Source organism: Cygnus atratus, chromosome 4 (genome assembly GCF_013377495.2).
Source record: "Cygnus atratus isolate AKBS03 ecotype Queensland, Australia chromosome 4, CAtr_DNAZoo_HiC_assembly, whole genome shotgun sequence".
Taxonomy (NCBI): domain Eukaryota; kingdom Metazoa; phylum Chordata; class Aves; order Anseriformes; family Anatidae; genus Cygnus; species Cygnus atratus.
The window spans coordinates 43,665,354-43,682,618 of NC_066365.1; the positions used below are offsets into that span (position 1 = coordinate 43,665,354).

The following is a 17,265-nucleotide window of genomic DNA, read 5'->3' on the forward strand; positions in this document are numbered from 1 at the left end:
AGGCTGCTCCAACATTAAAAGGAAGACTTGCTAGCGTGTGACCACCAAAGGACAGTTCTTCTCAATATCTCATTCTGTGCATAGCTGGCCCAGGCTTGTCTCGGGCTCTGGATGACAACAGGGTGTCTTCTTGATACAGCTTGTCATTGTTAGCTGATAAGGCTGCAAATACATCAAGAAGATTATGTGCATAACAATCATCACTGGGCTGACCTAGGAGCAGGATGCACCTGGTATTTAACATATATACATTTACTGTTAACGTTAAATTGTTCTGCTTTATAGTCAGTCACCCACTTTTGCTGAACAAGGGAGAACTAAGACAATAATGCCTTGTACAAAGCAAACGAGGCAGTATAGGAACATTTGCAAACAGCTTTGCATTTCTCTTGCATCTTCACTAGCTGAAGCAGTTTCCAAAGCCTAGATAAAACCCTGAGCAGGGCTGTACTATATTCAGAAAGATTTTGCCTGTTCTTGAAAGCTGGTTCTACTTTCCATCCACCAAGTCTCTTTCATTCTTACACTGCCTCTTTTCTGTTACGTGGCACTGCATCTCAGCCTTAACTGCAATCGAGAACCACAGATTATAATGTTAATGTTGGTGATGTTTGCAACCAGAAGTGTAAAATAATGATTTTTAAATCTGGAAATAGCTAGAGGCTGAATGCAGGCATGCCCACGGTACATAGGTACCAGCTCACAGCTCCCACCACAAACTGCTGAGAGGGGGCTTCCCTGGCGCTCACAGAAGTTCTCTGCAGACAGCAGAAATCCGTCCAGTGATTTCTCTGTACTATATAGCAGGTTATATTTTTCTCTTCTCAATGGCCTTTGGCTTTGAAAAATTAATGGGACAGATATGATACTTTTTTGGCTTCAGGATTGCAAACTAGCTGTGCTCCAGTTGTCCATCTTCTTTTATTAGTTCAAAGACACTAGTGCTGGGGCTAGTAGCGTCTCATATTTAGCCCTCACGTGGAAGACATTCCATGCATTTGGGGAATTTCTTGCTCCTGAGTTTGATCTGGTTGGGCAAGTATGGCAATGGAAGTTTTACTGTACTTCTCATCACAAACAGGAGAATAAGAGAGTGATTCTGTTCTTTTAGTGTTCATAAGCACGGAAGAGATGGAATACAATACAGATACTTTAATTTGACTTGTCAATGATGAACTCTACGATTTTACTTTATAACCCGGCCAGGCGAGTGCTTGTTGTACTCCTTTCCTTGCTTTCCAGCAACTAGAAATTGTCTTGAACACTCAGCTCAATGTAATCATCCTTCCATGATATAAGAAGGATCTTCCATAATAAAAGCTCTTGCTTGGCATTCCTTTCACGTTCAACACATTCTTTCAGGACAGAAATCCACAATCTCCTGTAACAGCTGTTCTGTTTATTCCTCTAATTCCTTCATCTGCTGCACGGGACCTTTTATTAGCCAGTGTTAGGCCCACCTTAATATGGATTAGAAATTGCTTATAACATAACTGTGGAGAAGCATTATGGAGAATCTCAGTGGTTTTATAGTGCTATATGTAGTCTGTTAATTTTTCTGTGTCTATGCACCACATTCAGAGTTGTAATTATTCTGATTTTTATAGTAAATAAAAATTGGAGTTAGTAATATTTTTCCCTACTTTTTGTGGTTTGATTTCCTCTTTTCTAAGCAAGGCTAAGATGGAAGAATTATACAAAAGCTACAAATCAGAAAATAAGATTTAGAGATGGCAGAATGGACTTGCAGAGCTGTCAGAAATATTTTGAAAAATAGTTTTCCTTAATCTGATATACAGAGGTCCTCTTCCAAGTCTCTCATTTTCCAGCATAACTCTCTCCCCTACATTCCTCCCATGTCGCAGACAGTATCTACATGAAATGTCACATACAGAAGTTACAAAAATTCTTTGAAAGCAGCCCTGTGAGTTACAGGCTTCTTTTTTGGCTGAGCCATAGCAATGACTAAGCTATGGGAAAAGCCTCCATTCAGCTACACTGTAAAGGAAAATGTGGGTGGGGGGAACCGGGCTTTCATTCAGCACTTGGGTGTGGAGTGGCAATGTCGCAAAGAGGAAAGAGGAAGACAGCCTCGTGGGCCAGGGATGGGAGATTTCCACTCTGCAGCCAGCCCTCCAGGGCCAGGCAAGCGATGGTGTGAGAGAGAGTGTCATTATTTGACTCAGCATGTTCCTAAGCCACAAAAGAGAAGTGACGTATACACAAAGCATGTTGCTTGCTCTTATCTGATAAGAGGGATATCAAGGAGTTTTCTCCACTGCCTAGACATAAAGGAAGTTCTTTGTCCTTATATTTCACTTTCTCTGTCAGTGTGCCTTTCTTCAAGCAATTATTGTGCCTTTACAGCCTCTAACACAAAACAGAGGACTATACGGTTTTAGGGAAATGATATGCAAGCACCTGCTATCACATTACCAAATACCGGTTGTTTAGCTTCCCATTCTATTGGCTCCACCAGCTTTATAACTGATTTACTATATAATGGATTTAACTGAGCATTATTTCAGATAGAGCCATCTCACCAGTGTATCTCCAACAAACCCATGGATTATCCTGCTGGACCAGTAAATGAATGAGGTCTGCCGTATTTCTGTGACGCTTCTGGGCAGAAAGTGATAATGCTTCACTTACTGCCTGCTGCACAAACCGCCTCTGGTGTTGTGGTACAGACATTCCTTCACACAGAAGGTTTCATTGTAAAATATGCAGTCGTCTTGTCCACCATCTACCTTTCACATAAAAAAATTTCATCTCTAATACCATAAAGTGCCTTTTACGGTGCAGTACCATACAAAATCAGCACACACAACCTGCCAGCCATCAGCAGGGTTCTCCCTTAGTTTGCAAATCATTAAGTAAACCTAAATGTGAAGGGATAGCCACTGCCCAACAACACAGCTTTGCTAAACGGAGAACCTTGCAATGACACAATCTCCTCAAAACAAAGAGAGAATTTTATAACAGTTCTCATCACACTTGAGCTTGGTTCCGTGAATTTAAATCTGATTTTGTCTACCATTATAACTGCTGTCTTTCCTAAAGCAACAGCATCTCAGGACCATCCAGGCTAGAAAAATGCTAAGCCTCACAATTATCTCATTGTTTTTTGTTATTCATATTGTATCTCCAGAAACAGCAGTATTTTAAGACCTGATCACTGCATTAGATCCCTAATTATTACAATTTTGGGAAAACACGAAAGATGAAAATTTAAATGGCTGTTAGCTACACAGGTATGATTCTACTATAGAGCTGTAGGATCTTGGTAAACGTGACTGTAAAGGTCAGGGCCAGTATCTGGAAATGACTCCCAGAGATACAGCAATATCCAGAATGCAGCTGTGCATTACTCTTGTCCAGCAAACCACCAAGGACCAACAAAAACACAACATTAGTCCATAGTAGGTGAAGCATTTCTAGCTGGTACGATAAAATATTATAGCTACTGCACACTGAGATGTTGGGACCTCATCCAGAATAACATCTACCATTTCAGTGAAGAAAGATGAACTGGAGGTGTGCAGGGCAGAACTGATGGGATGACTGGGGAAAGGTACACTAACCAACCTTGTTTTGTCTAGCTCAGGGTCAAAGAAAGTATGACTGCTCTCTCTAAGCTAAGCAGATGAGGAAGCATCGAGCAGGGGAGAAAATGACTTAAGTTGAAGGACAACATCAGCATAAGAACAGAAGAGGCCAAACTAACAGTCAATGCAATTAGGCTGGAAACATGAAAGCTCCTGAGCTAAATACAGAGAAATTACACACCAGCCACAGAGGTAAACACAACTGTTAAATAATTATGATATATTGTCATGGCAGGGGACAGGAGCTGATGCCCTCAATGTTGTCCCTTCAAGTCCTGCACTTCTGAAAATATAAGGAGAGCGCTAACCAAAGTTTGTGAGTGGTCCTGAAGTTGCCCCATCACTGCCGACTCTCTGCAGTAGCATCTCTGCATCTGTAATTGCCAACCATCTAATGAGGATATGGCTAACAGAGGCAATCCCACATCCAAATGGAAAGCTTCCAACCTATCAGTCACATACAGCTGCATAAAATAAAAGTAGCCAGGGCTAACACTATCACCTACAGTAGCTGGGTTCAAAGGAACTCCTCAAAAGAATTCAAAGTTGAACTCCTGACAACAAAAAGCAGCAGCAGGCATTACCACCAGCCTGCTCCTTTACTATTAACACTTCTAATGGCATAGTCAAAAACTGGACTGAGAATACAATGCATGTTGATAACCTACAAATGATGACGATGGTTCACTTATGGTAAAGAGGAGCAGACTTAAGTACAACCTTCTTGTAAAAACACTACTATCAGAAGTCATTGCTCGATGGCCTCAGCAGCTTTACACCTTAAAAAACACCCTACCCTACAATGCTTCTCATGAATAAGATGGGGAAAAGGGAGATAAATTCATGGTTTATCAAACAAAATGTCTTTATTGCTGCTGATTTCCATTAATGAACCTTAGCTATAAACTAACTTTGGAATAAAACCTGAGACACCCCCCACTTCACAGTCCAGCTGGGCTGCTTATCTAAAATGATTTCAAAGTACATCCCTCAAAAGGGACATACAAAAAATGATTGCACTACCTTTTCTTCAAGAAATTAAAATTTAGACTATGTGATAGAAGAAAATTTTTCTTCTTTCTTGTTTCTGTTCTCATTCTTCAGGATTTCTGCTCTATCAGGTGTGATTAGCTATCCCTTTCACCAGGAGAGATTTTGTGCATGCATACTTGAGAGCGTGAGTGCATTTGTGTAGACACATATACACCTATAAGAATTATTCCTTTAAGCTATCCAGTTTCTTAAAGATTATAAACGGCTTAAGCACAGAAACAGTGTACAGTGAAGAAACATGCATATACAGAAGACAAACTCACCTGAGTATGCCAGATAAATCTCTCACCAGCTGAAATGATCATTTTGACATGAACAGCCAGAAATAAGTCATCCCACTTGACTGCCCAGATTCACCAGACAGGTAAACACAGAAGCATTTTACACAATGCTAGCTTATTACACTAGCATTCTAGCTAAAGACAACCTTAAATTGAAGTCCATACACTGTAGATTTTATAAGGCATTGCCACAGCCACATGGAATCTCTGGACTTTCAGAGCCCAAGATTTAGGACTCTTAAGCACCTTTTTATTCACCTTAGTGAAGGTGTCCAGGTGACTCTATCTGCCTTCTACTAGCTCTATATACAAACCTTTCAATGGTCATACCACAGTGTTTACAACCATTTATTAGTGATAATACGTAACAGCCACTTAAAGTCATTTTTCCTCCTTGTGATGAAATATTAGGAACAGTGATTTTGAAATCATCTGATTCCTAGAGCTGGCAGAACAGTATGTCCCTAGTGCCCACACGGAGCCCTTCTGAGAACAGTGCAGCTCAGAGACAGTGACAAAAATTGGGCTTGGGCTGGAGGAAACTGATCTAAAAAAATTAAAATAAATAAATACATAAGAGCACGTTTGAGAAGAGTACCTTCAAATACCTATAACTTTCATGGAACTCACTGAGAAAGGAGGCATCTGTGGAAGTCCCCATAAGAGAGCATTCCTTACCAGCATTTGTTGGAAAAAAATGCTGTCATTAATGCATCATCTTTCAAGTAATGATCTCAAAACTATTTCCTCAAAAGCAGCCTATGTACTTAATTACAATAGGAATTAATTTTGAAGGCAATCACAGGAGTATGCCTTATTTCTGAGATCATTCTGATGGTTTTATTCTGGCTTTAAATTTTGTGAAGTATATATTTTCAATGGATTTCACACCAAACAAATGCACTTCTACATTCTCAAAAGAGTTCTCTGGTCTCACTATCACATCTCCATTGAAAGGGTTGCATAAAGTTGCAAAACTAACCTCAAGCCTAACTGTGGCAAACCTAACTGAACATTTACCTGTCATAACCACTGGTCTACTGACAGCCACAAAATGGTAACGTCTTGAGGGACTCACCAGGATTTAGCCCCTGATCCTCCAGTATCATTTCCATCTGGGGAATGGACATGGTATGGGGATTTACCTCTCCCATGGCAATGCATCTCCTTGAGCTCAGACTCCTGCAAATGCTTTTCGCACCCCAACGGACATACTCTCTAAAATGCTATTAAAATATCTGGAATTAGATTGAAGTAAATATAAAGCGCACTTCAGCTTGCTTGAACGCTAAAATGAGCTTTTACTCACAGCTGTCACAGAAACCAAGCACAAATGTAAAAGTGGCAGCTCACAGACATCAGGGGAACAAGCTACACATCCTTTGGAGCTATAAAGTAGGAAAAATACATTAAAACTGTTAAAAGAAGTCCTGCCATATTTCATCAGAATGAAATGGAGCTTCAGTTGGATTGGAGAGGTTCATTGCTGCAAGAAGCAGGAAAAAAATGCAGAATCTTTGTTTACCTGGGTCTGTGGTTTCTAAGTACCTACTTTTTACTACGTTCATTTCTTGACTCAAAGCGAAAATGGGAATTCACCCTTTTCTCTTTTTTTCCTGTCCAATGTGCAGATGGGGCACATTTTCATTCACTCCATCAATCCCTGCCCCCTACGCACAAGCTCACATACATACACCTAGCCAGTGGAAAAGAAAAAAAGGTTACTCATTAATCCATTCTACAAAGCTTTCCAAACTGAAATGGGTGGGTTTTACATCTCCAGCAAGGAGCAATATATAGGTAGCCATGCAGCATACCTGAGCATAGCTCAAGCTCAAGCATTCATCTTGGATAGCACAACTTTGCTCCTAACACATTTTAAAACAAAACTCATCAGTATGGAGAGGATGATTATCTTCTGTGTGCTCTTCTTCTGTTCCAGTATGGTTCTGACTGCAACTCCACAAAAAGCAATGAAATACAAACAGCTTGTAAAGACAATTGGTCAGTTAGAAGATGTAGTGAAAGATAAGGTAAGCAAAGTATTTGTCCTAATACTGAACTTATTTTCAAGCATTAGATATTGCTTAGAATGTAACTTTTGAGGGGTATTACTGCAATGTTAAACTTTTCTAACTTAGATTTGTTTTTATTGTAGGATGTTGAATTGCTGCATACACCAGAAAACCCTGTGGTGAGACTGCTTTAACATTTCCTTTTAATTATATCAAATTTATTTTGTATTGGTTAATTCCACTGACAAATGGCAGATGTCTTCTTTTTTGTATCTCTGACCTAGAACTCTTAATGCAAGCTAGTTTGAAAATGCTTTGATAAAATTTTCTTATTCCTGGGTTTTTAATGTCAGAAGTGTTTATATTATGCAATCTTAACTAGTAGGTTACTACTCTGTGTGTATTCTAGCACACCCACAGATTCCAATTTGTACATATTCCTTTTATTCAATGCTAAGAGTAGGGCATTCATACAAGACCTCCATGACTAGCAATGCTCTTGGGGACGCAGTTTTGGGGAGAGGAAGCGCCTCCAGCTACCATGAGCTCCAACCACACTGGTATTATCGCTGCATGGAGCCTAAAGGGAGCCCCCTTTCCCTCCCACCGTAAGACCGTATTACATAGTGCTTCCTTGCATGTAGCCCCACTGGTTGCTGTGAGACTGCTTGTGGGCAAGGGTTGTGCTATCACGTAGAACAGGAGAAAAAAGTGCATTCTGCAAGTATTCTCTTTACATTATGACTAGTTAAAAGAACAACTACAGGTCTCCGTAGATCCCTTTTTGTACACGTTATATACTTAGGCATTTTTTAATGGTGATATTTGGTGTAACCCAAGGTTAGAAACTTCTTGGTAAGTTACATTAGAGTCATAGAAAGTGTGTTTATGCCTAACAGTGGCAGGATACGGGATTTACACCAACATTAAATACTAAAACCAGTAACATATTAGCTTAGAAACTAAATGCATTCTGCCTTCTTTTGGTAATCCCAAACATGCAACGAAGGTCCAAAACTAGCCACAGCTGATATAATGTAATACTTCTCCTGTTATCTGCTGTCTTAAATTTACCCATTATGTTTGGTTTTGGGCACTGACAACTATTTCAGAAAGCAAGCAATTTTGATTGACATATAAAAGTATTCACTACGTGTAGTTATTAAAAAAACAACTTGCAGAGTATAAAGCTATTTACGCAGGGCTTTAAACTTTCTTGCAAAATACTAACAAGCAGAAAGGAAAAAAAACTCACCTCATTTCACACAGGTTTCATTAGCCTCCTCCTAGGGTTTACAGTTGGGCGCGTTTTTTACTTGCCAAAAGCATAGAGAAACATGACCAAAAAGATTGCTAGAAACAACTCATTGCTAGAAACAACTGCAATGCAAAAATGTAATGCACCTTAGCTAATTGTTGTTTTTTTCATTAACACTCTTTCTAACTTGTAGTGTCAAAGTGAAAAGAATCAGATGATTAGCTGTCATTTTACTGCAGAGTTTGCTACTACCTCTGAAACAAGCAAATAGAGCCAGTGACTAATCGCTTCATCAGTGTTTTTTTTTTTCTCTCTCTCAAAAAACATGGTCACCTCAGGAAGGAAGACAACAGTTCATTTGCAGCTTAGGGCTTTACAGGCTGCCTCTGGGAGGTCCTGAGTACCTCCATCATAAAATATAGGAGATAACAAATTCAGGTATTTAGAAGGTACTCAGTGTGACAGAGGTTTGATCTCTGATGAAAAGCTAACAGTAGGAATTACCAGCAATCACATTAATAAGGTTTTCATCCTGCGTGGTGAAATTTGCATTTACTGAGTTGTCCAAATGCTTATCTATGAATTGTAGCGTGCCAAAGTTGCACTCATAACTAGGTAACTGGGTATATTTACACCTGAATATACAAAACTGGATTTAACAAAAAGTCTTTCATGTAACTGTATTTCAAATATCAAAATATTATTTATATGACAAGCTGCTTATGCCAGATTTGAATTTAACCTTGAATATGAACGAAGAAGACTACCTTTTATAATATCCAAAATTTAGTGGTTTATCACTATTAGTTTTGACTTCCTTGAGCTTCCTGTGTGTGGACTGTTAGCCCCACTTCAAACCCACACCATTTCCCTGTACACTCAAGTGTGAAATTATTAAAAAAATACATTAGGAGGTAAGAATAAAATAGGGGACATCAACTCAGGAGAAAACACGCTGAGGTTGAGAAAGTAGTCTTGAGACTGAACTGGTTCAAGACAGGAGGGAGAATACGATCTGCTGCTGGTGACAGCTCTTGCAGCTGAAGCCAATGGCACAATGCTCATTTACATCACATCAGCATCTAACCCTGCTGGTTGCTAGTTCAGGAAGTACAGGCTTTTCAGGGTAATCTGTACAATTAAGAGTCTCGCGCAGAGCATTTCTGCAAATTCTCCCTGACAGCTATTTTGCACATTTACCAAGCGCCCCTCAGACATCACCAGCAGCCCATGTTTTGAATGCCTCTTCATCAAAGTGCTTAATCCATTGCAAGATAAACAAAATGCAGTCCTTGTGGCCCTCTGACTGTCGGCCTGCTTACAGTTAACTGTTAACTCAGCAAAAGAGAAAAAAAAGCAGCATATATGAGAAATGCTGGTTTCTCAGCTCATCACGGATGAGGCACAAAATGTTTTCAGTTTCAGCTGGAAAATCGATCTCTTTTAAAAAGAGTGTTTTTTTTTTCCAGTAAGCAAGTCTAGTTACGGTAAGAAACCTGAAACAAACATAAATGTGTGGTTTTTAATAAAAATAAAATGTATCTAACCAATATAAGATGTTGCTATTAACATTTGCTATAGGCAACATAAACGGAGGTTGCCTTGTCCTTGCAAAAGCAGTGAACTGCTGTGGCATCTAATAAACCAGATCAGATTCAGCTTTGGTAGCAGTTGGTATGCAAAACAAAGATGATGTCTTTGGAGCCTTTCTAACATGCATAATCAGCATTTCTAAATGTTTCTTTCTTTGGAAAATGGAAAACATGTTAGAAATTGGCTTCAGTAAACACTGCTTTTCTTTCTCTATTGACAATAGGTTGGTTTTGGTGGTATTTTCCACAGTTGCGTGCCCAGCAAGGAAAACAGCCACTGCACAGGAAAGGAAATTCTGGAAAGCTTGTAGTCTGTTAGCATAATAAAAATTAATACGTAACTGCACCATGAAAGGAAAAAGGCAGTTGCTCTAATTCCAGATAATTAGCAGCAACAAAAGAATTACACCACCATTATACAGCATACCAAGTGATGGCTTCTTTTTCAAGTTAGACACAGATGATGCTCACTGGCCTTGACTCAGGTTTAACGTGGCTCTGAACTTCCTGCAATTTGGCAAGACAATTCGAGCTAGGAGCCTGGCTCCTTATCCTATCTCTCATCCTCACTCTCTCTTTTCTCTTTAGTAAAATTACTAACTTCAGCGCTTCCATGTCCCATGCTATCAAGGGAGAATATTTAAGTAGCATTTTAAATCATGCAGTTCTATGTCAGTTCTAATTAGTAAGTAGATAATATGAGAAATGGCACAAAAATAGGAAAAAAGAAGTATATTCTCAGGTGTACTATTGAGGAACAGCCCTGAGAGAGATTAGGAATATTTTTAAAAGAAAATATTCATGCCTGTGCTTGTGAAAATCTGCTGCATATAATGGGATCTACTCTTTAGTAGCATTTTCTTTTAATTAATGTAATGATCAAAATCCAAAGGGAGATTTTAGGCATTTATATGATGAGGAAATACTTAAGCAATTATCAAAGAACAGGCAGATTAAAGGTTAATAATCTCTTATACTTCTAAAAGTAACTTAAAACAATTAAAGGACCGTTGAATCTTCTCAATGAATACCTTGCATAATTAAATTTGAGCATAAATCACAACCTAACATGTGGAAAAAATGCTGCAACATTCATTTTAAAATTATTCCTTGTGTTCTTGCCCATAGGACGAATGCCTGTTCACAGCTGTGACCTGCTTCCAGAATGGCACACTGAAATTACAGCCAAAGAACAGCCAAGTAAACTCTAAGTTCATCAAAACAGTTAACATCTTGAAAAGACCCATTCTCAAAGACTCTGGAAAGGTAGGATTTCCTGACAATGCTCATAATCATGACCATTGCTCCCTACTTTCTGTAACAAATACCACCTACAACAGTGAAATTGTAAAAGCCAAGCTTGTTAGAAAAACAGATCAGTCTTTTATTACTTTGGAAATTAAAAATATCCATTTTTCTGCACTTCCAAGAGAGACATTCACTCTGTTCCTATCAGTCAGTTGTGTCTATGCACTTTAATAATGGCAACCATGTGATGTGCAGGACAAAAGAATTGGGATTACTGCAAAAAATGTGAATGAAAGGTGTAGTTATTATTTCCTTTCCCTTTATGAAATAGCCTGTCTCTCAGTTCTTCCATTTGTAAAAAGCTTTGATTACAAAGATTACTGCTTGATCAGTACGAAATCTTTAAACATTATTTATGATTATGATGAGCTCTTTAGAAGTGGCATGAATTTCTTTATATTTCAGCAGTGTGAGTCTACATGTGAATCTTACGAGAAAAAATCCCCCAAGGAGTTTTTGAAGAGCTTCTCAAAGTTGATGAAAAAGGTAATCAATCAGAGTTGACTTCTGTTTTTTGATGTTTTGTAAACAAGAACCGATGTCTGTATTTTCCATTATTCCTAACGTTGAGTTGTTTTCACAGTTTTTCAAGGAGTAATACAGGACACATGAGACCTGAAGGCTACAGAAAATCTACTATTTAAGGCAGACACTATACTATTTAAGACAACGTGAAAAATGTAAATATTTTCCATTGCTACTGTGCTGTGCTCTGTGTGTGTGGTAAGTGAAAGCTTCTCCCCAGTATTAAGGAGGCTTATTTGGATGGCTATTCTTAAGACAGATGCTATTTTAAAAGTGATCCGAGCCTCACCTTACAGAGAAAATTACACTGTAATTTCACAAAAATAGGTTCACATAGGGGACTTAACTATAACCTTATGCTGAACGAGAAATACATGAGATGGCTGCTATTCTATTTTTGCATTCATCTCAAATGAACATCATACAGAAGTGTCTGAAACTTTTTAAAGAAAAAACAAAACAAAAAATTATCAGAGGCTTTGAAGACTCAAGAAGTACTTACTTAGATTGATTTCCTTATTTAAAACAATACCACACACACAACTTATTTTTAAAGTTCATAGATTGTATTTTAGCTAACTAGAGAAAAATATCCTGCATTTAACTCTCACAGAACTACTGGAAAAACATTTACAGATTATACAGTATGATACGGGTCTGACCTGTTTCCACGTTGAAGTTAATGGCACATTTGCCATGGGTTTCAACTTGTTAACTCAAAATCTCCAAGCGGGGATGCAGAATTTTAGGTGGAAAAACATATCTCTGGAGATGGAATTCCACCTAGACTCCTTCAATTTAACAGGCTAAATGCAGCAGAGGCATGACTGGCTGGATGACTGGCCACTGCAAGAGAACCAACAAATACAGTAATTGATGATTATTCAGAGTGAAGCAGCCCAAAAGCATATTGCTCTTTCTCAGAATATTTTACACTTATATTCATGCACCATAACACTATTCCTTCTGTTTACTCTTGATTTATTTTAGTGGTTTTAAATTGCAATTTTTTTTTAAACTGTCAAGTTTTTGTTATGTGGAAACTTCACTGTTTGCATTTCAGCATTTTGAACGTTTCTGTGGAAGTTTGGCCAGTTTAGCATTGAATTATTACTATTTTTAAACAAAAGTAAGTATCACAGCCCTTAAAACTATTTCTTAGTAAGTTAATTATATACAACAATATTCTGCTTGCAGTCATTCTGTACCTTGAGACTCTTCCAGCTGAGAAGTAGCTGTTAATTTACCCCCCAAAGAGATATTAGCCCCGCAAGAAACTGCTCTTGGAAGGGAGTGTAAAGCCTTCCAGTAAAAATTAACCTTTCATCAAACTTTCTCGTTACTTAGTAGAAATGTGGTATAGAGAGGAAACTGGAAAACTACATTGAGTGTTATGACGGAAAATTGCAAGCTTAGTTACCTCCAAAAATAATGAGGTACTAATAAAAACATTTCCATTCCTACAAATGTTAGCCTAAAGGAAAACTAATACAAAAAGCTTTTTTTTGCCTCTACATTTTCACTGTCCTGAAACGTGCATCTCTTCAAAAACATATGTCGAGAGGAGGAAGGAAGATCCTCAGGGCAACAGTGAACAAAGTTTCCACAGTGAATTCTTTTTTTGCCTTGCATCTCCTTGTTTCTGGCTGATGACAATTTTGATCCAGATTGTCTTTTATATTTTTGTTTCAAAAACCAAAAAATGTTTTTCTTCTGAGTAATGTTCTATCATATCTCAATATTTCCACATTATGGCATGAAAATTAATATTCTAAAACTGAACTGACACTTGGAATTAAGCTACTCAGTTTAAATGGTATCCTGTACCCTTTTATCTCTGTTTCTCTGACTTCATTATGCATAACATTGCTTAATGACCAACTGGTAAGCAATATGCAAAGCTGCTGCTGTTACTGCAATGGAATTTAGAGAAGTAGAGAAAGTTAGGAAAAAACTGAATTTCTGATTTGGATCAGAAACTGAGGAAAATATGAGAGAGAGTAGTTGAATTTTTTTTTGTCGTTGGCTAGAAAGCCAACAAATAAAATAGCACTTCTCATTCACTTCATGGGCAATATTTTAGGGAAGGACCTTTATTTTTGTACCAAGTATATAGTATATATTTTTTATTTGTAAATGTTTTTCCCAGTAATTCACAATGTGCATTCAAACCAATATTCTAAAAAAGTCCTTTAGAATTCTTGTCGCACAGGTGAAATGGAATTAGCATGCCCTGTCACGAACATTGTACATGACATATTTATAAGTAATCATTATAAAGCATTGAGAAGCAGCATTTGTACCCGGGACAGACAACTTATTAGAGAAAAGCCTTTAAAATTGCGTCACCAGAATATCATAAGCTAATTAGTTACTCTTGCCTACACTGAAACAATTGTTGGGTTTCTGTACACAAGGCAGCATGTAATGAAGTAAGTAATGTAGCTATTTCTGTTTAGTGACTTGCTCCCCTGTTTTTAATCTTGGATCTTATCACACCAAGTGGTTAAAGGTTGCTTGGTTTGTTTGTTTTTTTTTAAATTATTAAACTCGTTTGTTAACTAAGACCATTTCTTATACCTGCAGAACAACTTAATCAAAATGCTATTCATATGACTGAAAAAAAAACAGTGAGAAGCTGTAACGAATGTAACTTAGAAAGTTAATTGTCCCAAGATGTTGGAGAGAACCACATTTACTGGATAATCCAGTCCACATATGTATTGGAAAAAATTAATCACAACATTATCATTGTTGATCTTAGTTAACGCCACTTCTGCGAAGCATTAGCACAATCGCTCTGGAAATCTCTGTACACTTAGGCTTGCATGATGTTGAGGCCTTGTATTAACTTTTTGATTTGTCAAAGCTATGAAAGATTGAGTGTATTATTCAGGGGTGTGCTATTAGAATCCCAAATGAGGAAGGTGAAATCAGTGAAGGACAGATCAGTCTTCAAGACGACATCATCTTGTTCAACACTGGTCTCTGGCGGAACTGAAGATGCCCCAGGAGGAACCCACGATGTCGGAAGGACTGGTTATCACAATTTCAGACCTGTAACAATCTTGATGTATTTTTACTTGTAAGATGAACTCTCTTTGTACTAACTGCACTCTTTGCAGAAACGATGTATGTTTCTTTAGCTGAGTACACAGAGTAAGTCCTAAAAGCTCATTACCTCCCAGGGAGGTTTAACAATGTATTTATGATTTTGGTCATAAGTGTCCGTTGCAGGCACTTCAATATGTGTTTTAGCATGGTATACACAACTCTGTATAATATATACTTTTCCTGAGAAGATGCTTTATTTTTATACTAATTGTCTCATTTAATTTAATTATTTATTGCATTTTGTGAATGGAATGTTCATACTAAGGACTATGTGGTCTGATTTATTTATATGCCTGTGATATTAAATAATTTTAGCTAATATGATTTTCTCGTTTGTGTTGTTTTTTTTTAAAAAGAGCTTCTAGCAATTCCTACCCTCACAATAACTCATAAGACCACTCAATGAACTTTATTAGCCTACTCTGTCATAGATGTTGCCAGATCAGATCAAGGACATGATATACAATGTTTTTCTTCCCTTGAAAGTAATGAGTACGTGGCAGTCCACAAGATAAGGCATTTTTATTACCCATTACATATGAAGTCTCCACCACTACAGGGTACCTTCCAGGGGAGCACGGTGTTCAACACACAAGCCTGCATATGCCCATATAGCTTAAATTTTGTTGACTACATCAAGTTCTGATTGCACACTTAGTACTGTCAGAACATCCATGCTTTCAATACACAAAGTAAACATTAATTTACTGATTTAAAATTAACAAGCAACTGTTCTATACAATTGTGAAGAAGGGGATTCTACTTTATTATTATTTTTAATTGTGCCCATCTCTCATTTAAGAATCTTTTTTAAACATTGCCTTTTCAGACTTAACAAAGTCCTTCAGGCAAACTCACAGCACGTTCAATCACTTCACTGAGATTTCCTTCGACTGACATGAACAAAAATCCAGTAACTTCATGTTTTGAGTCTACACAATTCAAATACCTCATTTGCCTGATTAAAAAGTGAAACACCTCAAAACACAATGCTAGAAGTAACCCACTCTGTTTTTCACTTCTCTCTCTCTTCTCCCTAACATTTCTCTTGCTTTAAAATGTACATTCTTCCTTTTCCATTCCAATTTGATATGTTGAAGTTCTCAAAAAACGAGCATTTTCTGCTATTACGCTTTATAAGTATAGCTATAGTTCATCTTTTCTAAAAAGGCTTTTCCGCTAAAATGTAACAGAAATGGACTTTGATCCAACAATAAAGCAGAAAACTAACAAAAACAAAGATCTTCTTTTCTTCATGAAAAAAATCCTTCAAAAACAAACAAGAAAAGACAGTATCATGAAACTTCACATTTGAACTGATCCAGGATAGAAGTAGATATGCAGGACAATGCTGCTATGATGCGTCTCCTGTAGACAGGCAGTTCTGCTCCTCCCAGAAGATATTTTCCTCTCACAAAAGAGCCAGCAGACTGACTCCCAAGGTGCTGCATTAACTAGATGCATCCTGCTGGCTCCTGAACAACTCGGTGGTGGCAGGTACCTGAATTTGAAGCCCAAATCACCCTGTAGAAGTCTTTGAAGGGAAAAAGCAAAAGGATTGGGTCTAATCCAAGCAATCGCTCCTATCTTTCCACACGAGAAAATAGTGGGAGTCAGAGATCCTGGTATTCACCCCAAGTCAGCTACAAGTCAAATCTGAGTCATCTGAGTCAAATATACATATATCCTTTTATTTCCAGGTATAACATCAAATTTTGAACATACACAATTCTTTTATTTCTTACTTACATGTCTCAGTATTTTCTTCTACAGCTATAACAACATTAAAAAATATAACAAAGAAAACATTTGGAGTAGGCATTTCATAGAATCATTGAATAACCTGAGTCAGAAGGGACCCACAATGATCATCAAAGTCCAACTCCTGGCTCCACAGAAGACTACCTAAAAATCAGACTATGTTTCAGAAAGCCTGGTCCAAAGGCTTCTTGAACTCTTCAAGGCTCGGTGCCGTGACCACTTCCCTGGGAAGCCTGTCCCAGTGCCCGACCACCCTCTGGGTGCAGAACCTTTTCATAACACCCAGCCTGACCCTCCCCTGTCCCAGCTCCATGCCGTTCCCTCGGGTCCTGTCGCTGTCCCCAGAGAGCAGAGCTCAGCACCTGCCCCTCCGCTCCCCTTGTGAGGGAGCTGCAGGCCGCCATGAGGCCTCCCCTCAGCCTGCTCTGGGCTGAACAAACCAAGGGACCTCAGCTGCTCCTCACACATCTTCAGATCTCCAGACCTTTCACCATCTTTGTAGCCCTCCTTTGGGCATTCTTTAATAGTTTTATGCCTTTCCTATGTTTTTTTTACCCCAAACCGCACACAGTGCTCGAGGTGAGACTGCACAGCACAGAGCAGAGCAGGACAATTCCTTCCCTCACCCAGCTGGCGGTGCTGAGCCTGGTGCACCCCAGAGTACAGCTGGCCCTTCTGGCTGTCAGGGCATGCTGCTGATTCATATTCAACTTGCTGTCAAGCAGGACCCACAGAACCCTTTCCACGGGG

General features: G+C 38.4%; 1 protein-coding gene and 1 long non-coding RNA gene across 6 annotated transcripts in view; one reads left to right on the forward strand and one right to left on the reverse strand.

Moving 5' to 3' along the window:
- LOC118251293 (uncharacterized) overlaps positions 1-17,265 on the reverse strand; it is a 72,343-nt gene that overhangs the window by 4,584 nt on the left and 50,494 nt on the right. For all 5 annotated transcript variants that reach the window (XR_004779745.2, XR_004779743.2, XR_004779751.2 and 2 more), the window contains one exon: positions 12,303-12,486. This is a non-coding gene — a long non-coding RNA (uncharacterized LOC118251293). The remainder of the gene's footprint in view (positions 1-12,302; positions 12,487-17,265) is intronic.
- IL21 (interleukin 21) lies at positions 6,841-11,902 on the forward strand. Its single transcript, XM_035553268.2, has 4 exons — positions 6,841-6,975; positions 7,101-7,136; positions 10,936-11,073; positions 11,521-11,902. Exons 1-4 carry the CDS (start codon positions 6,841-6,843, stop codon positions 11,617-11,619), a joined length of 408 nt encoding a protein of 135 aa, XP_035409161.1. The 3' UTR covers positions 11,620-11,902.